At 35.9% G+C, this 26,110-nt stretch overlaps 1 protein-coding gene across 1 annotated transcript in view; it reads left to right on the top strand.

Annotated features, from left to right (window-relative positions):
• PKN2 (protein kinase N2) overlaps positions 1-26,110 on the top strand; it is a 150,547-nt gene that overhangs the window by 106,034 nt on the left and 18,403 nt on the right. Inside the window, exons 9-15 of the mRNA XM_006831070.1 lie at positions 9,098-9,173; positions 10,034-10,202; positions 10,428-10,554; positions 11,136-11,266; positions 11,361-11,436; positions 11,517-11,608; positions 24,254-24,430. Coding sequence (XP_006831133.1) covers positions 9,098-9,173; positions 10,034-10,202; positions 10,428-10,554; positions 11,136-11,266; positions 11,361-11,436; positions 11,517-11,608; positions 24,254-24,430 — 848 coding nt within the window. The remainder of the gene's footprint in view (positions 1-9,097; positions 9,174-10,033; positions 10,203-10,427; positions 10,555-11,135; positions 11,267-11,360; positions 11,437-11,516; positions 11,609-24,253; positions 24,431-26,110) is intronic.

Below are 26,110 nucleotides of genomic sequence, written 5' to 3'. Positions count from 1 at the left end.
TTATCCTGGAGGATCGATCAGACCTCTGCAGAGGGAGCGGAGCGCTCCTCTGATCCTGCATCCACTCCGTCTTGCTCAAGATGGCCACTGCTGATCAGAAAACACTACCTTTCTTGCTTCTGCTACAAACCCCACCAGCAGTAAGCCTCTATCTTTGTATATATTCCTTTATATGAAGTTCAGAGTTCTGGGACCATCCCCCATATCTGCTTCGTCTGGTATTCTGTGTTATTGCTCCATATGCTACCTTTGAAATGGTTGAACATCGACCATTTCTTTTGGGTACAGGGATTTCCCTTTTTCTTTTGATATTTTCTGCATCAGTCAATGTTTTGCCCACAGAATCCTTCAATATTGCAAGTCAAGGCTTGAATTTTTTTCTTCAGTTCCCTCAGCTTGAGAAATGCTGAACATGTTCTTCATTTTGGTTTTCTAACTCCAGGTCTTTGCACATTTCATTATATTTGACTGTGTCTTCTCGAGCTGACCTTTTAATTTTTCATTTCAGCTCTTGTAACTCCTTACTTCGTCCATTTGTTTTAGCATCTCTACTCTGGAAAGCAAAGTTTCAGAGTCTCTTCTGACATATTTTGATTGCTTCGCAATCTCAAGAGCTAATCTTCCAGCACTATATCTGTCAGTGTTCTGGTGTTCTTCATCATGTTTCAGTATTCAGGAATCTGGCCCTGACAGTGTTCCTAAGGTTTTCAGTGACTAAGTATTCAGAAGTTGTCTGCCTCTCTTTCTTCCTAGTCTGTTTTCACCTGGAAGCTCAGCTGAATCCTGTCCACCATGGGTGACCCTGCTGGTGTTTAAAATATCTGTGGCATAGCTTCCAAAACTACAGCAACATGCAAGCTACCACAAAAAAACAAACTGATAGACTAGAGGTGGCTTTTTCCTCTTCTTATTGTTAAATGCCTTTGAGTTGGTTCCGACTCACAGAGAACCTGCATAGGGTTTCCAAGGAGTGGCTGCTGACTCCCATAATACATGGTCCTCTTGACTATTTCTGAATGTTTAGCCACTGAAAACCTTTTGAATAGCAGCAAGAAGAGGACATGGAACTAGGGATATTGTTGTTGACGTCAGATAGTTCTTAGCTAAAAGAATACCAGAAAAATGTTCATTTGTATTTTATAGACTACAAAAAGAATTTCAGCTGTGTGGATTATGACACGTTATGCATAACATTGCGAAGAATGGATACGCCAGAACGTTTTATTGTACTCATGAAGAACCTGAGCATAGACAAAGACGCAGTTTATAGAACAGAATAAGGGGATACAGAGTGGTTTAAAATCAGGAAATATGTGTGCCAGAATTGTATTTTTCACCACTTATTCAATCTGTATGCTGAGCAAATCATATGAAAACTAGATTATGTAACAAGTATGGCATCAGGATTAGAGGAAGACTTATTAACCACCAGTGATACGCAGGTGAACAATCTTGCTTACTGGAAGCAAAAAGTACTTAAAATACTGATGCAGATCAAAGACTACAGCCTTCATTTTATGGGCTGCACCTTAAAGTAAAGAAAACAAAAATCCTAACAATTGAACCAATAAATAATATGTTAAATGGGGAAAGTTTGAAGTTGTCATAGACTTCATTTTGCTTGGATCCAAAATCAACTCTCATGGAAGCAGCAGTCAAGAAATCAAATGGCATGTTGCATTAGGCACATTTGCTGCACAAGAACCTTTTAAAGTGTTCAAGAGAAAAGATGCTAGTTTGAGAACTAAGGTGCACCAGACCCAAGCCATGGTATTTTCAGTAGTTTCATATGCATGTGAAATTTGGACAGTGAATAAAGAAGACTGTAGAAGAATTGATGTATTTGAGTTATGATGCTGGAGAAGAATATTGAAGGTACCACGGACTGCCACAATAATAAATAGATCTGTAGATCTGTGCTGGGGAAAGTACGGCTTGAGTGCTCCTTAGAAGCCAGGATGGATGGTAAGACTTCTCTCATACTTTGGACATGCTATCAGAAGGGACCAGTCACTGGAGAAAGACATTATGCTTCATAAAGTGGAGGCTCAGCCAAAAACATGGAAGGATTCGTCCCCCTTCCCCCCACGCCCTGCCAATCAAATAGATTTGCACAGTGACAGCTGCAGTGGGCTCAGGCATAACAACAATCATAGGGATGGTGCAGGATGAGGCAGTATTTCATCCTGTTGTCACTCTAAGCTGTAACTAACTTGATGGTACCTAAGAACAACAACACTTGATGATATCCCACTGTTCTCTAGCTACTATCTGCTTTTCTTCATTGATTTTTTTTCTCCTCAAACATCATTTCAAATAATTTGCCAGTTCAAATAATCCGCTGAACTTGTATAGAAAATTTTCATTTTAATTATTATATTTTTGAGCTCCAGTGATTCTGTTTTCTTCCTTTCTCTTAATTTATAGCATCTCTCTTTATTGGTATCCTCATTTTGTTTATGTATTGTTTTCCTGATTTCCTTTAGTTTTTAGTGTTTTTCTTGAGCTTTTAAAGTATGTTTGACAGTGTTGTTTTAAATGTCTTCTAGTCTGCCCATTATCCATGCTTCCATAGAGACAGTTTTGGGCTCCTTGTTTAATTCTTTTAAATGGGTCGTGCTTTTCAAGAATTTCCCAAGAAATTTTTACTCACTGTAGGTAATAGATTTGCAGTAACATTGACTTTGATGCCAGACATACATGATACATAATCCATCCATCTGCTACTTATTAGCTGCGTGATACTGGGTAAAGTTACACAGTTTTACTATTGAGCATTACTTCCACCATCTTTAAAATGGGGATAAGAATGCAGTACTCACTGGACTATTTGGAAGAAAAACTGCGTTGGTGTATATACAGTACTTTTTGGTATCTGGTAGTTTTTAACTACTCAATGATACTGATTTCTTCTTTAATCCTGAGCTTTGATGACATAATGCTATGAATTTGAGTATAATAAAGGACATTTTAGATAATGGAGGGCTGGCGGAGAAAGATGAGGCTTTCTGCTCCTGTAAAGATTTACAGCCTCGAAAACCTTCTGCAGGGTCACTATGAGTCGGAACCGACTCCACGGTATTTAACAACAACAACAATATAGGCACTGAACTCCTAGTGTAGTACTATAGGATAAGCACTGGACTGTGAATCACAAGGTCGGTAGTTCAAACTCACCAACTACAGGTTGCTGAGTCAGAACCGACTCAACAGCAGTTAACAACAACAACAATATAGACATACCTCAGAGATATTGCAAGTTGGGTTCCAGACCACTGAAATAAGGCAAATACCACAATAGAACAGGCTACATGATTTTTTTTGTTTACCAGTGAATATAAAAGTTACATTTATACTATATTATAATCTATTGTGTGAGCAATAACAATATGAAAAAGTCTGAAACAATTGTGAAAATTACCAAAATGTGAAACAGAGACATGAAGTGAGCATGTTAGAAAAATGATGCCAAAAGACTTACTTGACACAGGATTGCCACAGACCTTCAATTTGTAAAAAACACAGTTATCTGTAAAGCGCAATGAAGTGAAGCTCAATAAAATAGAGGTACACCTGTAGTTAAGTGGGTTTTTTTTTTTTTTTTTAGCTTCAGGGTCTATTAAAGTAATTATATGATTTTTGACAATTGAAACTTAGAACATTTTTATAAAGAATCATTGCTTTTAGAGGAGAGTGATAATGTTGACTGATCACTAGGAGCAGAGGGAAGATAGTGCAAAAATGTCTTGGGGAACGTCTGACCTCCTTTGACTTCACAAAGGGGATAGAGAATCATACTCAACGTCAGTCCAAAGCTGATTCCTATGAAGCAGAGGTCGGACATGCTTCATATCTTTCCTCCTTTGCCAATTTTGACACCAACCATCCCTCCCACAGCACACTGCTGCTCTCTGGGAATCCATTTCAGTGGCCACACAGAACTCACAGACAATACTCACAATTATGAGACTTATTAGGGAAAGTAACAGGTAACAATTCAGGATCAGAAATGCTCAGTATACCATTCTTCTGGTCAGATATGCCTCTCTCTGGTCCTTGGCCTTTCAGCCAATAGGCACCTTAGCTTCTATCCTACTTGGTTGGTCTGACTCATAGCGAGCATGTACAGGGTTTTCAAGGCTGTAAATCTTTACAGGAGCAGAAAGCCTCATCTTTCTCCTATGGAACAGCTGGTAGTTTCGAACTGCTGACCTTGTGGTTCACAGCTCGATTCGTAACCACTACGCTACCAGAGCTCCTTGGTTGGGCAGTGTTAAAAAGCTACCAAAGGGCTCTCTGCTCTGCCATAGTCTTAGCCTGAACTCTAGCTCTGTGGCTCAGCAATCCCAGTTCCCCGGATTAAGTGCCTAGAGGCACTCTACTCTGCCATTGAGTCTCCTGCCCAAAGGGGTGAGCTGGGAAGCCTACCACTCGGTCTCCACCACTCTGGTTGTCACCGTTCTGTCTCCTGGATGGAGGAAGTTCAGTACACAGGGATCTCAAGGTCCAAAGGAGGCGTTTTGCTCCTGGCTCTTCTTTCTTGAGCCTAGTGAGATATCTCATGCTTTCCTGCTTCTAAGGTGGTTCATTTTATACCCACCAGAATGGTAAAATTGACCAGTCTTAGAGTTCCAAGTTGTTACAGTTGTAATTGACACTGTCAACAGTCACTCACATCTGAATCATATAATCCTATCAGCGTTTTCTTCTGCCTTCTCTTACCTAGACCCTTCAGGAGAAGAGGAAATAACACCCAGTCTTCATGGTGCCACCCAGTCATTTGGTGGGATTTACAAAAACTATGGGTAGAAGAGTATTATCAAGTAAATCACTATACCACAGCTAGTGAAAAGTTAGTGGGATTAATAAATTGGTAGTAAGAGTGGAGTTGGAGGATAAATGATGTTGAAATACTAGAGAGAGTAATCTAGAATGTAGATACTTATTCCAGAGAAAAGGATGCAGACAGTTGAGATTGTGGGAAGGTTGCAGTTGTTGGTGTGATAGTATAACCATGGGAGTGAGAGGCTGAGGTCGGATCGAGGGCACGATTATTAGAGAGTTCAAAGGACTTTGACTGTTGGTTTCTTATTTTCAGAAATTATCTGTTGACAATACTTCAAAGAAAGTTGAAATTTAATGCTCTTAAATTACCTATACATGTATATTGCCATCCTCATTCTCTCAAATAGGTTATATTGATAATTTAGTGTTTATAACTATGTAAACACTATTTTAAGGTGAACCATGTTCTGTGCTACAATACATTTCCTCTTTAATACCATTTTCTGTTTTGTTTTTCTTGCACTAGTAATTGCCTCTTTGTTGCTGCTTGCTTCTTTATTCTGCTTAATTTTACTTTGTTTAATTTCTATGTGGCTATCATTTATCCGCCCAGCTCTCTAGAAGAACTCAACTCTGTAGGTAGACATATTTGACATCTGCTATGTTTCCCTACTCTTGGAGATATCCTTTCTGAATCTTTCTCTTTGCTCCAGCGTAAATGCTGGTACACAACTTTAAAACCTGGGACTCATCTTTACCATCATTCTAAGAATTCCATTCTTTTGTGTTGTATCACTTGTCTTTGATTAATCCATCTTTATTTCCTCATTTTTGTTGTATTGTACTTTTTTATATGCTGAGAATTTTTTGGAGATCTTGGTATATCTGAAAATACATTTATTTATTTATTCTATTATTCATGCTTTGGGTAAATTCTGTTATTCATGCTTTGGGTAAAGAATTCTAGGTTGGACATAATTTTCATTAAGAATTTTGAGGGCTTATATCATTTTTCTGACTTCAGTGTTATAGTTAAAATTATTTTATTTCTGTTTCTAATATTGTGATCTGCTTTTTCTACCTGAAATATTTTAAGATTATACTTTTTTTTTTACTGGTGTCCTGATGCTTCACAATAGTGTACCTGATAAGGAAAATTTTATTGACTTGCTTATTTGATAATTTTCTCCTATTTTCAGTGTCCTTTCATGTTAGTTGAATTTCTCTGACTGATTCTCTTGATGTTTTAAAAGAATATTTTGTCTATTATTTTACATTGCTTTGTATTTTTTAATCTTATATTCTAGGGTATTTTGCTACCTTTATCTACCAAGTCTTTTGTTTTATATATTTATATATATACACACATGTCTATAAAATATTTTTTTATTTCTAAGAGTTTACTCTTGCTCTTTATATACATATATACCCTATTTTCTCTCATGGATGTAATATCATCTCTTCCATTGTTGAGGACATCAGTTTTCATTATTCTTCTCCATGAACCCTGTTTTCTAATACCTCCTTTTATGGTTTCTGTCATACTGCACATTTGATCAAATATGTGGGCATTCTTGATTGTGTTAAGAATGGTGCACTAAAAAACTGATTGGGAGCTTTGTCTCTGTCTGTGGGGCTTTTTTACCTGCCCAAGTTGTGAACTAGCTGAGAGAGACAAATGTTTGGCTAATGGAATAAAAGATACCATTTATATTACTGGAAAATCGTTGAGAGTGTGACTAAGTGAGCAGGAAAAATGGAGTCATGCCCAGTCCCTTAGATCACTATGTCCTTTAGATCTAGCCTATGTAAAACTTAAAGCAAGGGGGAGAAGAGCAGACTACTTCCATTGAACAGCTTGACTCTAAGAAGAAAAGGAAGGATGGATCTAGATTATTCATGTCAGTTTCTCTCTCATACTCATATCATGTAACTCAATCTTAAAGATGAGTAAGGAGGCTGAGATGTTTAGGGAAAATGAGAAAATTATCCCTCATAGAAACCATGGAAGTAAGAGAGATGCTGTCTTCCCTATAACATGATAAAAATGCATACAACATCTCTTTAATAGGGAGTAAGTTATCATAATGTAGTAGAACAAGATATAGAATACATAAAGACATAACTTGATTTTTTACTTTTCTGTGTGTTAACTGTCTGACATTGAGCCTATGTCTATGAGATGTTCTTTTTAACTTCTAATGTTGTTGTTGTTGTTAAGTGCCATTGAGTCGGTTCCATCCCATAGCGACCCTGTACACGGTTTCCGAGGCTGTAAATCTTCACAGGAGCAGAAAGACTCCTCTTTCTTGTACAGAATAGCTGGTAATTTCGAACTGCTGACCGTGACATTAGCAGCCTGCCTCGTAACCACTATGCTACCAGAGCTCCTTTGTATATGCCCCTTTTATAGCATTTGTACCACAGAAAATGATGCAAAGTAATAAAACATGAAAATGGACTTCAGAACTAAAACCTCAATGTTGAACTCCAGGAGAACTAGCTGTACTTTGTGGCTTGGCCTAGAGATCAGTGGAATGATTTTGTAATCTGAATCTCAAGACTTTTGTATACTTCGACTTATAAGTATAGAGTAAAAATCCAAAAGAAAGAGAAATTAGTCAATATGTCAGTGTTACCGGAGTGGCTAAAATAAAAAGCAGTTGAGGTGGTTTGACCATCTCTCATTCAAAATAAAACATAATCTTATCATTTTGGCAGTGTGAAAGTGGTAAAACTTTTAACAATTACTAATTCCATTCCCAGCACCTGGGCCCTTTGCCGTCTACCTTATCCATAGCAAGTTTTCCTGAGACCACAGAAAACAGGAGAAAGTAGACCTCTCCTCTAATCTTAAACAATGTAGTCTAAATTACCAATTTCCAATACATTTATGCTCACATTTCCCAAGGTAAGTTTCCAAAGTATTGACACTGTTAACTTGAATGGAATATTATAATATTGACCCTTCTATATGCTTGCCATTTGTTAATCTTAAAATAATTGCACTTTTCCCCTTTCATGACAAATATTTTCTCTCATTTTATTTATGAGTCAGGGGGCAAAAGTAAGGTAGGGCCTGGGACCACGTACTTACTGGTGATGGTGGTGGTGGTGCTATGCGAGTGACCCTGTACAGGGTTTCTGAGTCTGTAAGTCTTTACCTGAGCAGAAAGCCTCATCTTTCTCCTGATGAGCAGCTGGATTTGAAATGCAGACTTTGTGATTAGCAGCCCAATACGTAATCCACTACACTACCGGTCACTATGAGTCGGAACCGACTCCACGGTACATAACAACAACAACTGACCACCTTACATACTCAGCTACCATCAATATAGTCTGATCCCTTTCCTGATTAGCTTTGTACCTTTTGGTACATTGTATCTGGACCCACAGACTCCCTGACTTAACACTGAGACAAAAAAAGAAAGAAAGAAAGCTTAAAATTGTTTCTTTGAGGCAAGCACTGCAGTCTCTTAGCAGTAGTACAGCAAGTGATGCAGAATGGAGGAGGGAAACCCAAAAGATGGAAACTTTCTTGATGAGGGAAAGAAATTTCCATGGCTCTTCACCTTGATTGTGTGTTCCCAATTATGTCTTGTTTATGTGGAAGGAATACCTTACCTGCAGACTGATTGCTGAATATAAGTGTTTTTCTTTGAGATAAAATATATAAATATGTGAAAAGTTATAATTCAATTGAGAGACATTATAATATGTTCCTTAAAAATACAACTTTTTGTGTTATATTTGTTTATTGTATCTGTATTTTATATTTTTTGTGATTGTTTTATTCAAGTGTGTGTCAATGATGTCTTCTCTGTTTATTTATTTATTTTTTTAATTATCCTAGTCACGTGAACTGGAAATTTCAGTTTACTGGCGTGATTGGCGATCTCTGTGTGCTGTAAAATTTCTGAGGTTAGAAGATTTTTTAGACAACCAACGGCATGGCATGTGTCTCTATTTGGAACCTCAGGGTACTTTATTTGCAGAGGTAATAAATGTATTTTGTTAAAGCACATAACTTTCATTGAAATTATGTTTGTAGATAGCATGATATGGAAGTAGAGTGTTAGGCTAAAAGACAACCAGCTTGCATCCTTTGCTCAGTTTTACCAGTGCGTAGGCATGCGACCTTGAGAAACATTTATCTCTCTCGGTCAACTTTCTCATCTAGAAAATGAGAGGGTTATACCAAATTATTTCTAAGATTCCTGTAAGCTTTCAAATCTTCAAAGTTTATTGTATTTCATGAACCATAAATCCAATGCTATTTTTATGTCAGCTTAAATTTTCCTCACTGCAGGTTACTTTTTTTAATCCAGTTATTGAAAGAAGACCAAAACTCCAAAGACAAAAGAAAATTTTCTCGAAACAACAAGGTAATTATTAAAAATCAAATATAGACTATTTTGGTGTTATCTTAAATATATAGAAAAATCTAAAAATTTAAAGTTTGTTTTTTAAAGTGGTATCTACTTGTGGAGATTTTGTTGGGGGGAACTATATTTTTAATTGTTCATTTACTTCTAACTTTTTATTAATGAATACATCAAGCATATGCTGTATTTTTACTCAAATAATGTGCACCATCTACATTTGCCAGCTGTACCTACCCACAGTAAAGTATTTTAATAATTATGCTATATTTTTTCTTTTTCTTGTTTGTTTTATTTTTATTTTTACAGTAGCATGTAAAAAAAATAATAATAAGTGAAGTGGCACTTAGGAATATATATCTTATGGGGAGAGCACAACTGGCAAACAAGCATTGAAGTCTTACATTATTTATCAAAAAATATAGTACATAAAAAGAGAGAATAGGGTAATGTACCACAATGTACATGCAACAGTGGTCAGATCACAGCCAATTTTGTTTCATTTATATGTCCATCTAATTCACTACTTACTTAGCTTATTGGAAGCAAACCCAGGCTTCCTATTGCTTCATCTATAAAAATATTACACTTTGTTTTTCTAAAAGATGAATTCTTTTTAAACCTTAACCACATATGACCACGAAACTTTTCAGGACAAAAAACTATAATTCTTTATCTTTTAAACTATGTATTTAATTATGCACTATCATTTAATAATGAATAGATAAAACTAATTTTCCTATGAAAAATTTTGTTTGTTTTTCATAAATTATAAACTGATGAATATGAATTTTTTAAATTAAGGCTTTTAGTAATATATAAAGAATTACTTATTATATTTTCTTTATTCACAATATCCACAGGCAAAACATTTCTCAGAGCTCCTCAAATGAATATTAATATTGCCACATGGGGAAGGCTAGTGAGAAGAGCTATTGTAAATCATTCTGGCACATTCAGCCCTCAAGCATCTGTGCCTACTACAGTGCCAGTGGTTGATGTACGCATCCCTGAACTAGCACCTCCAGCTAGGTATCTTTCTAAGATTTTTAAGCTTCATTTATATAAAATAATTACTATGACATTCTTACATATTGGTTACAGTGGATGAATTGAAAGTCTCATTTTTCAAAGTTGTATTTTGAAATTAGTATTCTGCTTAATTACAGAATTTTAATTGTTTACTTAAATTCTAAATCTATTTAAAATATATTATTTGGATTACCATTTTTGGTGAGTTACTTTATGTTCTATAAGTGATTCTACAGTAACCAGATTGGACTTTGATCTTGAACCTGAGCCTCCTCTGGCCCCCAAACGTTCTGCTTCCCTTGGAGAAATAGAAGAATCTACTGAATTAAGAGTTTTGGATACACCAGGACAGGCAAGACATTTTAAACCTTCTATTCTATAATTTCTTTTCACCACAAAAAGTAGTAACAAAAGCATCATAGTGAATCAAGTGTACCTTTCAAGTAATTTTAAATTGCTGTATTAACAATTTATTTCTATTTCTTATGAATGATTTTTCTCAACTAAATTAGATAAAGCTGACAGAAAGTGGCCATCTTCTTAATGTTACCATGCCAATGTCATAAGCCTCTGGGTGTACATAGACCAATAGAGGTGGAATAGATAACTTAAGCTAAAAGAAGCATAGCATGGTTGACGTTAAATGGCATATTGCCTGACAGAATCTTCATTGTCACCTTCAATATCATTTTGTCATTTGAATGTAATCAGTAAGAGCCAGATAATCAATTACATCAAGAATTATTATGCTTACTTGACATTTCTGAATATTTATAAAAGATTTTATATAATACTGTGTTAAGTCTCTAAATTTTACTTTTCTCACTAATACTTATATTAACTTTTGAAATGTTTTTCTTTAATTTCATTCTTATCATATGAATTTGTTTTCTGAAAGTTTTTATGGTTTATTAAGTATTTAAAATTTTGCAGGATTCAGGAACTATTTTTGATATTGAGAATGACAGAAATAGTGTACTTCAAAAATCCCAATCTGATTATGAGCCTGATATTCCTCAATCAGGTCTAGAATATAGTGGTATTCGAGAACTTGAGGATAGAAGGTAAAGAATTTATATCGTTTTACAATTGCATGTTTGATCCTATACTTCATTGCCTTTTTAATTTTTTTTTAATTGAAATTGCTCTTTTATTCAGATCTCAGCAGAGGTTTCAGTTTAATATACAAGACTTCAGATGTTGTGCTGTCTTGGGCAGAGGACATTTTGGAAAGGTAATCTTTTAAATATTTTAGAATAACTGCAAATTTAATGGTGACTCAACTGGGATGTAATCATTTTAATCTTGTTTCAGGTGCTTCTGGCTGAATATAAACACACAAATGAGATGTTTGCTATAAAAGCCTTAAAGAAAGGAGACATTGTGGCTCGAGATGAAGTAGACAGGTTAGTTTTTAAAAAGCAAAATGGTTTGATTTTTTGAAATATTAATTGATTTATGAATTGATACTGTAGCAGCAAAACTCTCTAATTTCTTTCAGTTGTTTTAGCTTTTCTACATTGAAGAGCCAGTTTCAGTCTTCCTTGACATCCATTTTGAAAGAACAAAGTGGATGTCACGGGAGACTGAAAACTGGCTCTTCAATGTAGAAAAGCTAAAACAACTGGAAGAAGTGAGGAAATAAAAGAGCTGAACAAAACAATTCAAAGGACAGCTTGAGAAGACAAAGTATTATAATTAAATATGCAAAGACCTGGAGTTAGAAAACCAAAGGGAAGAACATGCTCAGCATTTTTCAAGATGAAGGAACTGAAGAAAAAATTTAACCCTTGAGTTAGGTATTGAAGGATTCTGTGGGCAAAATATTGAATGATACAAAAAGTATTAAAAGAAGGTAGAAGGAATACACAAAGCCACTGTACCAAGAAGAATTGGTTGATGTTCAACCATTTCAAGAGGTCACATATCATGAAGTACTAGTAATGAAGGAAGAAGTCCAAGTTGGACTGAAGGCATTGACGAAAAGCAAGTTTCCAGGAATTGACAGAATACCGAAAGAAATGCTTCAACAGATACAGCACTAGAGGCTCTTAATTGTTTATGTCAAGGAATTTGGAAGACAGCTACTTGATCAACCAATTGGAAGAGATCCATAACTGTTCCCATTCCAAAGAGAATATCACATGCAGATAAAATTTTGCTGAAAATACTTCAAATGATTGTAGCAGTACATTATCAGGGAGCTGCCAGAAATTTAAGTCAGGTTCAAAGAGAATGTGGAATTGCTAATATCAGCTGGATGTTAAGTCAAGGTAGATATTAGCAGAATGATGTTTACTTTTGTTTTATTGACTGCAAAGGCATTCATCTGTGTAGCTCATAACAAATTATAGATAACATTGGAAAGAATAAGAATTTCAGGACATTTAATTGTGCTCATGAGGAACTGGTATGTAGATCAAGAGACAGACAGTCCTTGGAACAGAACAAGAAAATACTAAGTAGTTTAAAACTAGTAAAGGTGTGTGTACATCATGCTTATATTCTTTCACCATACTTATTCAATCTATATGCTGAGCAAATAATCCAAGATGCTGGACTATATGAAGAATATGGCATCAAGATTGGAGTAAGACTCATTAATAGCCTGATATATACAGATGATACAACCTTGATTGCTGGAAGTAAACAGGACATGAAGTATTTACTGATGAAGATCAAAGACTGCAGCCTTCAGTATGGATTGCACCTCAATGTAAAGAAAACAAAAATCTTCACAACTGGCCCAATAAATAATATCATGATAAACAGAGAAAATATTGAACTTATCAAATATTTTATTTTGCTTTTATCTTAGTCAACAGTCACAGAAACAGCAGTCAAGAAATATAACAATGTATTGCACTAGGCAAATATACTGCAAAAATCTCTGAAGTATAAAAGAGCAAAGATGTCACTTTGAGGACTAAGGCATGCCAACCCAAACATGGTATTTTTAGTCACCTCATATGCATGCAGAAGCTGAACAATGAATGAAGAAGACTGTACAAGAATTGATGCATTTGAATTATGGTATTGATGAAGAATTTTGGGAAAATACCACCCACTTCTAGACGAATCCAGAAATCTGTCTTAGAGGAAGTACTACCAGAATGTTCCTTAAAAGTGAGGATGGCAAGACTTCATCTCATGTACAGAAGGGACTTTCGTTAAGTGCCGTCGAGTCAGTTCCAACTCATAGCAACCCTGTATACAGTTTCCAAGGAGCAGCTAATGAGTTTGAACTGCCAATCTTGTAGTTCAAACCTACCTTGCAGTCCAGTGCTTATCCTATGCGCCACGCCAGTACTCTATGGTGGTGGTGGTAGTGTGCTGTGGAGTCAGTTCTGACTTATAGCAACCCTGTATATGGTTTCCGAGGCTGTAAATCTTTACGGGAGCAGAAAGCCTCATCTTTCTCCCGTGGAGCAGCTGGTAGTTTCAAACTGCTGACCTTGAGGTTAGCAGCCCAACTTGTAACCACTAGCCTAGGAGGAGTAATTTCCTGGGGAATTACATAACGTAGAGGATGCAAAAAAGAGGAAAACCCTCTATAAGATGGATTGACACAGTACCTGCAATAATATGCCTAAACAACAATTGCAAAGATGACACATGACCAGTCAGTGTTTCATTCTCTTCTACTATATATAGGATTGCTGTGGTTTGGAACTGAGTCACAGCACCTAACAACAACATACTTGACATAAGTTACTAACTACTGGTTTAGTTAGGTTTTGTTAGTAATCCTTTTTCCTCCTCCTTTTAAAAATTTGTTGGTTGTTGGATTCTCAGAAAACTTGTTGAAATATCTAAGTTAGTTCTGTGAAACTTTGTACATTAAGTATTAAGTATTTCTATAGACTAGGTAGCTACTCTTCAGTTTTAGGGGAATCTAGATACTATTTCATCTGAAAGAAGTAATAAAGAGCCATTTATAGAGAACGTAGAACTCCTGCTATGGCACTGTAGGATCAGCACTGGAGTGTGAACTACAAGGTTGGCAGTTCAAACCCACCAGCTGCTCCTTGGAAACCCTGTGCAGGGTTGTTATGAATCGAAATTGACTCAACATTACTTAACAACAACTACATAGAGAATGTCCAATTAACCACAAATGGTGAACTTAAAAGTTTTGTGGAAATAATTCTACCAGCGGTGTGAAAAAGAAAAAAAAAATTGTGTATGTTACTTTTTAAAACATATTTGTCTTAGTTATGTAGTGTTGCTGTTACTGAAATGCTACGGGTGAGTAACTTTAACAATCAGAAATTTCGTTTCTAGAAATCCAAATTCTGTGAGAAGGTTTTCTCCTCTCCTTTTGGCACTGGAGGAAAGTCCTTGTCTCTTTTCAGTATCTGTTCCTTGGCTTCTTGGTGATTTTCTTATGGGATGGTATCTACCTAGTCCTCCTTGCTTGCTTAAATCTACTCTTTTATGTCTAATAAAAGCTTAACATAAACCAAACTGTACCCTAATGCTGTCACATTAACATAACAAAGAGAACCCATTCCCAAATGGGACTGTAACCACAAGTATAGAGGTTAGGACTTACAACACATATTTTGGGGGAAGACATGATTCAATTAATAGAAGTACTTATATCTATTTTTTCTTTGTTTTCATTTTCTTAAAATCAGATTTTTTGACCACAGCATCACAAATGTCTGGGCTTAATAAATGTAAATTGATATGGATACATCTTTAAATATAGTTTTTTTAAAAAAAATTTTTAATTATGTTTAGGTAAAAGTTTATACAGCGACTTAGGTTCCCAGTGAACAATTTCTACACAGATTATTTGTTGATATTGGTTACACTTTTCACAGTGTGTCAGCATTTTCATTCTTTCTGTTCTGCTTGTACCAGTTCCAGTACTCTAGTTTCCTTGCCTCCTTATTTTCTCATCTTTGCTTTGAAGTAATTTTTGACCATTTGGTCTCATCTTGATGATCTTTTAAAGTATGTTGCTCGATAGTCATGAGTGATATTCTTTATTTTATAAGCCAATCAGTTATGTAACTAAATTGTTACTTCAAGGAATGATTTCAGTTTAAGATTTAGAGAATATTCAGCATGAAACATACAGTTCCAACATTGTCAGAACTTTGAAGGTAAAGATCGTAATAGTCTAGAGAATTTACTTTTTTAAGACTATTTTATAAAGTTAATACAGAGTGATAAAATATAGAAATTCTTATATATAATAGATGGCATATTTATCATAGAAAGCGTTCATTTTATATTTAGAAGCATTTCTGTTATATAGCTAGAAGCATTTATTCATTGTTAATGGAACATATAGCCCTGTATAGCAAAATAATGAAGTTCTGATGTGCCACTGTAGAATAAAGCACTGGACTACAAAGTCGGTTTGAACAGCAAGGTCGGGGGTTCAGATTCACCAGCCACTCCTTGGAAACCCTATACAGTGTTGCTGAGTCAGAACCCAACTCTACAGCATTAGCAAAAACAATGAAAAGATGGGATCCTGGTGTAGCACCATAGTATAAGTACTGGACTGCTACCCACAAGGTCGGCACTTCAAACTCACAAACCACTTTTCAGAAACCCTATACGGAGTCGCAGTGAGTCAGAACCAACTAGACTGAACTTCGCAACAGCATAACGATAAGAGCCCTAGACTATAAGAAGCCTGACTTCTAGTCCTAATTGTTACTTAATGACTTGAACAAAGAGCATTTCATTTAACCTTTCTTAGCCTCAGGTAACCCATATATTTTAAATTTATGCTTTCTGATAATACTTGCCCTACTATACTGCACTGTAAGGACCATGTCAAAAACAAACCCATTGTCATCAGTCAATTCTGACCATAACAACTCTACGTAGGGCTTCCACCACTGTTAATCTTTATGGAAGCAGAAAGCTTCATTATTCTTCTGCAGTCATGGTGGGTGTTATGCCCAGAATTCAGGGTCCCCAAAGACCACCAAGGAGCCGACACCGATGCAAGTGCACGAGGGTTGTTTATTCAAGCTCCAGCTCGGACTCCACCTGCATCCGACACAGCGGATGAGGGATGGAGCCTCGAACTCTCAGTTACTCATGCTCGAGCTCAGACCACCTGCATTCGACTCAGCGGATGAGGAATGGAGCCCCAAACTCCCAGTTATTAAAGCCCAAGCTCGGACTCCACCTGCATCCGACGCAGCGGATGTGGGATGGAGCCTCGAACTCCCAGTTGACATTATTCATGCTCAAGCTCTGACTCCACCTGCATCCGACGCAGCAGATGAGGGATGGAGCCTCGAACCCTTTGTCTGCAGGGTTTTTATAGAGTTTTCAAACAAGCTTAGGGTTTTTCAGCTTTACAATATTTGGATTGGTTGACATTTGGCAAAGTATGAGTTGTTACAGTTTAATTGGTCAGGACTGGTGGTCTTTGTTCTTAGGCTAGGGCAAAGGAAAACATCTGGCATCTGGCCTTGGGTTGCCCTGTCTACTGCTTATCTAGTTCTTGCTGTTGCTAGGGGTGAAAGGATATTCTAAGGCAGCATGAGCTGATTTAGCACATTCCTGGAACAGGAGGACGTGTTCAGGCTAATGTACAGAATGGAGTCTTTTTCTTGGTCCTACAGTGGGTTTGAACCACTGACCTTCTAGTTAGCAGTCCAGTGTTTATCCAACAGTGCCACCACGGCTCATGTAGATAGAGCAGATTGTTTACTTTTTATCATTATTTAGTGGAAAGTATTTAGAATTAGAAGAGATTTTAGAAGATTAAGGTTTTTCCTTTATGTGAAAAAGTTTTTTCCTTTTGGATTTGCCTTTTTTTTTTTTTTAAGTTTCTTCTTCATACCTTTCAAGGAGTCCTTGTGTGACACTGTAGGATAAACACAGGACTGCTAACCACAAGGTCAACGGTTGAAATGCATCAGTCACTCCTCAGAAATCCTATATAGGATTGCTTTGAGTTGTAACCAACTCAGTGGCACGTGACAACATACTCTTCAAACTCATCAAAGTAAAACTCTTTGTTGATACCTAAAATTACTTAGAATTACATTTTTAGAGCTACTTGAGGGAACTTCAAAAAGTTTGTGGAAACATGAAATTTAGCCATGAACTTTTTGAAATACCCTCATCTATTTATGTTACATAAGATAGTTAAAGCAAATTTTTAATCCCACATTCAGTCTATCCATAATGGCTACAGTGTTGTTGTTGTTATTAAGTGCCATTGAATCAGTTCCAACGCATAGCTATCCTGTCTGTGGTTTCTAAGCAGTAGCTGGTAGGTTTGAACCGACAACCCTGAAGTTCAAATCAACCTTGCTGTCCCACAGTGCCACACCAGGATTCCAAAGGCAAAAATAGATGGGTCAAATGTTTTTCATTCAAGTTTGTTGTTGTTAAGAGTCGTCGTGAAAGTTCTGACTTATAGCGACCCTATAAAGGGTTGCCAAGGAGTAGCTGGTGGGTTTGAACCACTGACCTTGTATTTAGCAATGTTGTACTTATCCTAAGTGGTAAATTCATTCGTTTCATGAAATAATGTGACATTAGTTACTACCTCAATTAATTTTAATGGTTTATATAGCTTTCTGTTACATTGTTTCTACTTTAAGACAACCAGTTTTAGGAAAACGTTTTCCTTTTAAATCTATATAAAATAATATTAGTATTGTATTAACGAAGAATGTCTAGTTCAGTGAATGGAATTTAACTAGAACCTAGGTTATTATTCTTACTGAGAATTGCAGGAAAACTTGTGAGTAATTATTATTATCTAACTGTAGTTTTAAATTCCTATACTTTTCAATTCATGGTAATAAAATAATCTCCAGAAGAATTAGTAGTACTATTGTAGATAAATGGAAAATTCAGAGTTAAAAATCAAACTTTTCAATAAATTTGAGGAAGACAGGAAAAAAGAAGCAATTAGAGGAAGGCAAGAAAAAAATCAATTTAAAAAATAAAAAAAATAGAACAGCCTGTGTTTCAGTTATATATATATATTACTTGCAAGTTGAATAGCTCAGACTAAGCTAATCATAACTAAACTGTATCCTTTATATTCACTGTGTGACTCCTTTAATCATTAGATTTCAGTTATTGCACATTAGTGGGTTACTTTCTAAATTTTTGTTGCTAAGTGCCATCGAGTCTGTTCTAACTTGCAGCAAACCTGTATAGAGTTTCTGAGGAGTGGCTGGTGGGTTTGAACCTCCAACCTTGCAGTTCAAACCGACCTTATGATCAGTGCTTTCAACAGAACCTAGTCTAAAGCTTTTTTATATATTATGAATTATTTTAGGTAGAAATTATCTTTTTTATAAATCAGAAAATTTTGAATCAACATTTCATTAAATAAACACAGATTACTGATTAACTCCAAAATGAAGTACATCATGAACAAAAATCACACTCCCTAACTACCATTGAGTCATGATGTGTCGATGTAGAATAAACATGGTCAGCAGTTCACACACACCAGCAACTCTTGGAAACTCTATACAGGGTCACTGCAAGTCAGAATTGACAAAGGTACGTGGCAACAACAGCAATAGCCTACTATTAGTAGAATATTGTGAGTTCTGGTTCCACCCATTTTTTATTCAGGATGTTAAATTTATGATATTATAATACTTACTCACTTAGCCTCCTTTTCTTGCCAGTTTATAATTCAAGACACAAAAAAAAGGATTGTGATTGCACACTTAGCATCATAGAACAATAATTTGTTCATATGGTTCAATCCTGTGGCCTTCTCCTTCTTAATGATATAGGGTTTTCTAATGACTAATATAACTGAAGTTTAAAAATTTTTTAGCATAAGTAAAAATATTCCAAATTCTGAAGGAAGTGCACAGAAAACATTAGGATGGAACTGGCTATTTAGTAAAGGAGACAAGACACAAATGCATTAAATATATAAATAAGTGTTGATATATCTCTGGTAGATTAGTGGTTATGAATTGGGCTGCTAATCTCATGGTCAGCAGTTCAAAACTACCAGCTGTTCCACGGGAGAAAGATGAGTCTTTCTGCTCCCATAAAGATTTACAGCCTCAGAAACCCTTTGCAGGGTCACTATGAGTTGGAACTGACTCCAAGGTAGTTAACAATAACAACAATGTCTGAGTCAAAAATATGCAGTACAGACAACAGCAATTCATTGAAAGGAGGAAATTTTAGATAAGACTTGTAGAGGCAGTTGGATTTGTAATGTTCTTTGACACAAAGTTTTTAAGAATATGGCAAGAAGCAGAAGGATAATTTAGACAGAAGGGTTACAGACAGACTGAATAAAGTTGTAAAGTTTTTCATAAGATTGGATTGTTCCATGAACTCTGAAGGAGAATATACTAAATAAGTTTGAGACAAATTCAAGACTTACGAGTGGTTTTTTTGTACAACATAAAATTATTTTAAGGCCTTCCTACTTTCACTAAGATACCTGTCCAATTTTAATAGATATTGCCAGTTGTAACAAATGACACTAAAGCCATTTTTAAGACATCCTCTGATCTGTTAGTTTCAATCTTCTACACCACTTACATCTTCAACACAGGTCTAACCTAACAACACTCAGTGCATTTAGTAATTCTCAACAAACACTTCATCCAATTGAAAATTAGTAGTCCATTCATAAATACAAACCATTGACAAAAAAGAGACCGTATATGTCATCTGTTGTTATTGCCAGCCATGGAGTTGATTTCAACTCATAGGGACCCCCATATGACAGAGTAAAACTGCCCCATAGGGTTTCATAGGATATGGAAATGGATTGCCTCATCTTTCTCCTAGAAAGCCACTGTTGTTGTTGCTGTTAAGTGCTGTTGAGTTGCTTCCAAGTCATGGCAAAGAGTCCCACTGGATACGTTCAAATCACCAACCTTTTGGTCAAAGACAGTGCTTACCCGTCATGTAACTCTGTGTGGCTCCATGTTTGTCATCTACTTGAGCCTAAAATATCTTATCATTTTTGTCTAATTCATCTGAATGTTTTATCTACATATATCAAAATTTAGACTGTATTCATAAACTATATGTTTTAGTATACGTTTCATAGATTTTGTCCAAAGCAAATTTTAAGACTTTCTTTCCTAGTAAAATTATTGTTGTTATGTACCATGGAATCAGTTCCAACTCATAGCGACCCTGTACAGGGTTTCCGAGGCTGTAAATCTTTACGGGAGCAGAAAACATCATCTATCTCCCACGGAACAGCTGGTGGTTACGAACTGGTGACCGTGAGGTTTGCAGCCCGATTTGTAACCACTAAGACTTTATTTCCTAGAAAAATTAAGTGGTGATAAAAACCAAAACTATTACCTACCTTTTAATCTTCAATAAATTTATTCTAAATAATATTTCAATTTGTGTAACATTTAGAAACTGCCAAAATTTTCAAAATATATATGTAACATGAGCCTAAAGTTTTTAAAACAATTACAGTGGCCTGAAAGTTTCTGACTATACATGAAATTTTAAAAACATTGAGTAAAGTCAAGGGATAAAAGTTCATCTAGAAAATGACAGACGTAAGTGGAGTTTAAACATCATGTCATAATAATGGTGATGGAACCAAGTCAGTTTCAACTCATAGCAACCCTGTGTAGGGTTTCCAAGATTGTAAATCTTTACATGACCAGAAAGCCTCATCTTTCTCCCCCAGAACAACTGGTAGATTCAAACTGCTGACTTCTTTGCTCTTCAACACTTTAAAGAGGTCTTTAAATTTGCCTAATGCAGTATGTTGTTTGATATCTTGACTTCTGTTTCCATGAGTGTTGATAGTAGAGCTAAGCACAATGAAGTCTTTGACAACTTTAAATCTTTTCTCCATTCATATGGATGTTATTTATGGGTCCAGTGATGAGGACTTTAGTTTTCTTTACATTGAGGTGGAGCCCATACCTAAGACTGTGGTCTTTGATATTGACTTTTATATTCATCAGTAAGTATTTTAAGTCCTCTACACTTTCAGCAAACAAGGTTGTGTCATCTGCATATCTCAGGTTGTTACAAGTCTTTCTCCTAGCCTGATGCCATGTTCTTCGTATACTCCAGCGTCTCAGATTATTTGCTCAGCATACAGATTAAGTAAGTATGGTGAAAGAAGACAACCCTGTCGCACACCTTTCCTGATTTTAAATCATTGTCCCCTTGTTTTAGTGAAAGGTCTGCCTCTTGGTGAATTCACAGGTTCCTCATGAATAAAGTGTTCTGGAATACTCATTCTTTGCAATGTTGTCATAGCTCATCATGGTCCACACAATCGAAAACCTTTGCATAGTCATTAAAACACAAGTAAACATCTTTCTGGTATTTTCTGCTTTCAGCCAAGATCCATCAGATATCAGCAGTGATATCTCGTTCCACATCCTCATCTGAATCATCTGAATCCACGTCCTTATCTGAATCACAATCTAGTGCTTTACCTGTTCATTTGAGTTCCCTGCCAGTGTACTGTTGCAGCCATTTTTTTAAATTATCTTCAGCAAAGTTTTAATTGTATGTGATATTAATGATATTGTTAGATGATTTCCATATTCTGTTGGGTCACCTCTCTTTGGAATGGGTAAAAATATGGGTGGTGTCTTCCAATCAGTTGTTCAGGTAGCTGTCTTCCAGATTTCTTGGTATAAATGAATGAGTGCCTCCAGTGCTGCATCAGTTTGTTGAAATATTTCAATTTGCATTCCACCTATTACTGGATCCTTGTTTTTGGCCAATGCCTTCAGTTCACCATGGACTTCTTCCTTCAGTACCATTGGATTTGGTCATATGCTACCTCTTGAAATGACTGAACATGACCATTTCTTTTTGGTACAGTGACTGTATTCTTTGCATCTTCTGCATCATTCAGTATTTTGCCCATTAAATCCTTTACTTTAGCAAGTTGAGGCTTGAATTTTTTATTCAGTTTCCTCAGCTTGAGAAATGCTGAGCAGGTTCTTCCCTTTTAGTTTTGTAACTCCAGATCTTTGCAAATTTTCATATGAAATTTGACTTTGTTTTTTCTAGCTGCACTTTGAAATTTTCTATTTAGCTTTTACTTCCTCATTTCTTCCATTTTTTAGTCTATCTGTGCTAGAGAGCAAGTTTCAGAGTCTCTTCTGACATACATTTTGGTCCTTTCCTTATTTTTTCTTCTGAATGACCTTTTGCTTTATTTCTATATGTTGTTTCTTGATGGCCTCCCACAACTCTTCTGGTCTTTGGTCATTAGTATCTAATGCATCAAATTTGTTCTTGAGATAATCTGTAAAATCAGGTGGAATATGTTCAGAGTCAATTTTGGCTGCTCCTGGCCTTGTTTTGGCTGGTGATATGGAGATTTTCTATCCTCTGTTCCCACAGATGTAGTCAATTTGATTTATGTATTGTCTATCTGGTAAGATCCATGTGCATGTTGTGTTGTTGAGTGCCTTCAATCAGTTCCAACTCATAGTGACTCTGACTCCAAGGAGCAGGTGGTGAGTTTGAACCACCAACCTTCCAGTTCAAACTGAGCTTGTTGTTAAGTGCTTATCCTACCAGGACTCATCTTGCATGTTGTTTTTTTAAAAGAATTTACAATGAATACATCATCGATCTTAACAAAATTCTACAATGTGGTCTCTAGCATCATTTCTGTGAAAGCATTTGCAATGAATAAAGTCATCAGTCTTACAAATTCAGCCATATGGTCTTCAGCATCATTTGTCACCAAAGCCATATTTTCCAACTACTGATCCTTCCTCTTTATTTCCAACCTTTGCATTCCAATCACCAGTAGTTATCAAATACATCTTGATTGCATTTTTTTATCAGTTTCAGTCTGAAGGAGGGAGTTGGTAGAATTCTTCGGTGTCATCATCACTGACTTTAGTAGTTGGTAAGTAAATTTGAATAATAGTGGTATTAACTGATCTTCCTTGCAGACATGTGGATATTATCCTGTCACAGACAACATTATACTTCAAGATGTATCTTTTTGATGATAAGTGTGATGCCATTCCTCTTCAATTTGTCGTCCCTGGCATAGTAAACCAAAGGATTATCAGGTTCACAATAACCAAAGCCAGTCTACTTTAGTTTACAAATACCTAGGATATCGATATTTATGTGTTCCATTTCATGTTTGACAACTTCAAGTTTTCCTAGAATCATACTTCATAGATTCCAAGTTTCAATTACTAATGGATATTTACAGTTGTTTCTCTTCATTTTGAGTTGTGCCCCATAAGCAAATAAGGGTTCCGAAAGCTTTACTCCATTTATGTCATCACACTTAACTCTACTTTGAGGAGACAAAACTCTTCCCCAGTTGTATTTAGGGCATCTTCCTACCTGAGGGACTCATCTTCAACATTAAATCTGACAGTATTCTGGTGCTTTTCATAATGTTTTAATATTCAATATTCTGATGCTGTCTGAAAGTGTTCCACTTCTATCCATAAGGTTTTCAGTAGTTTAACATTCTCAAATAGTTTGTTTCTCTTCCTTCCCTAGTCTCTCTCAGTCTTGAAGCTCTGTTGAAGCCTGTCTGACATGACTTTATCCTCCCTGCTGGTATTTAAAATACTGGTGGCATAGCTTCCAGCATCACAGCAACATGAAAGCCACCACAGTACAAAAAACTGTGTAAGCAAAGCGGTGGTTTGATCAGATACCACAATAAGTTAATTCAAGATTTGAGTAATATTTTCTCTAGTTGTTTTTAAGTGCTGTTGCATGAGTTCCAACGCATGGCTGCCCTGTATAGGGTTTCCAAGGAGCTATTGGTGGGTTTGAGCTGCAGACCTTGTGGTTAACTGTCCAGTGCTTATCCTACAGTGCCACACCAGGATTTATGCTATGTTGTTGTTAAGTGCTGTCGAGTCGGTTCCGACTCAAAGCAAGCAACCCTGTATTTCTGAGGAGCACTAGAGGGTTTCAACTGCTGACCGTGTTTTTAACAGTACAGTGCTTTACCAACAGCACCATATCAGAAGTCCTTATGTTAGGGTTTAGTACTATTACAAGACTGTGTTGTTGCCAACTAGACATTTTTATGTGTGTAATATATTAATGCAAAACATTTTCTTTTGCAGCCTCATGTGTGAAAAACGAATCTTTGAAACTGTGAACAGTGTAAGGCATCCCTTTTTAGTGAACCTTTTTGCATGTTTCCAAACCAAAGAGCATGTTTGCTTTGTAATGGAGTATGCTGCCGGTGGGGACCTAATGATGCACATTCATACTGACGTCTTTTCTGAACCAAGAGCTGTGTGAGTATGTCTCAGACATTTCTCTAGTTTCTCCAGGACTAGTTTCTTTCTAGAAAAGAAAAGAGATCTTTTTACTGGAAAATAGATCTCTATAAGCAATGTTAGAATTCCTGACTTACCTTTTTGCTTATGTAGATGTCTTTACTCTGTTGTCTGTTTTGGAAGTTTTATAGGTTAACCTAAGTATTGCTTGAGAATTTACATAAGTTAGGTATGTTTTAGTAAATTTTTCATCTTTTTTCTAGTTAATTTCTCCTTAGGTAATGTCATCCAAGACCCATGGCTTTAAATACAAATTGTGCTGTAATATAAGTTGTTAAGAAAATGAAAATGCAGAAGCATCTGTATTATATGTCTGTATAAAATATTTATATTTGTAATTTAAATATATGTATGTATATATATGTGTGTGTGTGTGTGTGTATATATATATATACACACACACACATATATATACACCGTAAGCATTTGCTTGCTTTTCCTTACAACATGTTTGAAAAACACACAAGAAATTGGTTAACATTTATTACCTCCAAGGAAAAAGGTAGAAACTGACTTTTCACTTTAAGCCCCTTTTTGTAGTTTTTTAATTTGATGTATAAATGCTTTGCACATTCCAATACAATAAATAATAGAAAACACACTTATGTCCTTCCCCTCCCCAATTATTATCCCAGTTTTATAGCTCTTAACTGACATTTGTATAGTGCTTTCATTCCTTTATTTAATTCTCATCATAACTATTAGAGGTACATAGAACAGATAGTAGCAGTACTATCATAAACTTCAACATTCAAATGAGGTAATCGGGGTTAGTGCTAATGAACAGTGAAACATTTAAAAATGATGCAAAAGCCAAGAAGAGTTAGATGGCTACAAAGAATTCATTCTCTGAATATTACAAAATCCAAAGCAAGACATCTTGTCTATGCAGGTACTATGCTAACTGCCCTGGGTATTTGGTTTTGTGTTTTTAAAAGAAATATATATTACAGTTCTGTCTTAAACTTTTTGTTCTTGTTGAGAATACAAACCGTATACAAATGAAACAATTATGCTTAGTAAAATTCATGGGCAAAATGATACATTGCCATATCTCAAAGCTGGATCCCTTCCTCGAATAAGTCAGGGCTCAAGTCAAATGTTACTTCTTTAGATGATCTCTTTCTATCTGAAATACCACCACTCTGCTAATCTCTAAACCAAGTCCATCTAACCTACTTTCTATTAGACTATTCATAACACTTCATTTCCACCTGACATTATCTGACTGACTTATGTTTTATATTTTTATTGTTTGTCTCACTTTACTTAAAAGAGAAGAACAAGAATCTGACCTTGTTCAGCAGCAAACTTTTAGAAGAATGCTTGGCACATACTAGGTAGTCAGTGCATTGGTTGAGACTATGGAATCAAAATTAGTTTGATTCCTAGCTTTGCTGTTTCTAGCAGGATATAGTGACTGCTGGCATGACGCTGTAGGATAATGTGCTGAACCACAAGGTCGGTTCAAACCACAAGGTCTGCGCAAACTTACCAACTTGTCCTCGGAAACCCTCTACCAGGCTCGCTATGAGTCGGAACCAGCTGCATAGCACTTAACAACAACAGGTGACTGTAAATAAATTATGTACTCTTTATGAACTTTATTTTCTGCACCTGTTAAATATTTATCTTAAA

This window comes from Chrysochloris asiatica, unplaced genomic scaffold (genome assembly GCF_000296735.1).
Source record: "Chrysochloris asiatica unplaced genomic scaffold, ChrAsi1.0 scaffold00002, whole genome shotgun sequence".
Taxonomy (NCBI): domain Eukaryota; kingdom Metazoa; phylum Chordata; class Mammalia; order Afrosoricida; family Chrysochloridae; genus Chrysochloris; species Chrysochloris asiatica.
This window is presented reverse-complemented; position numbering and strand designations above follow the sequence as displayed.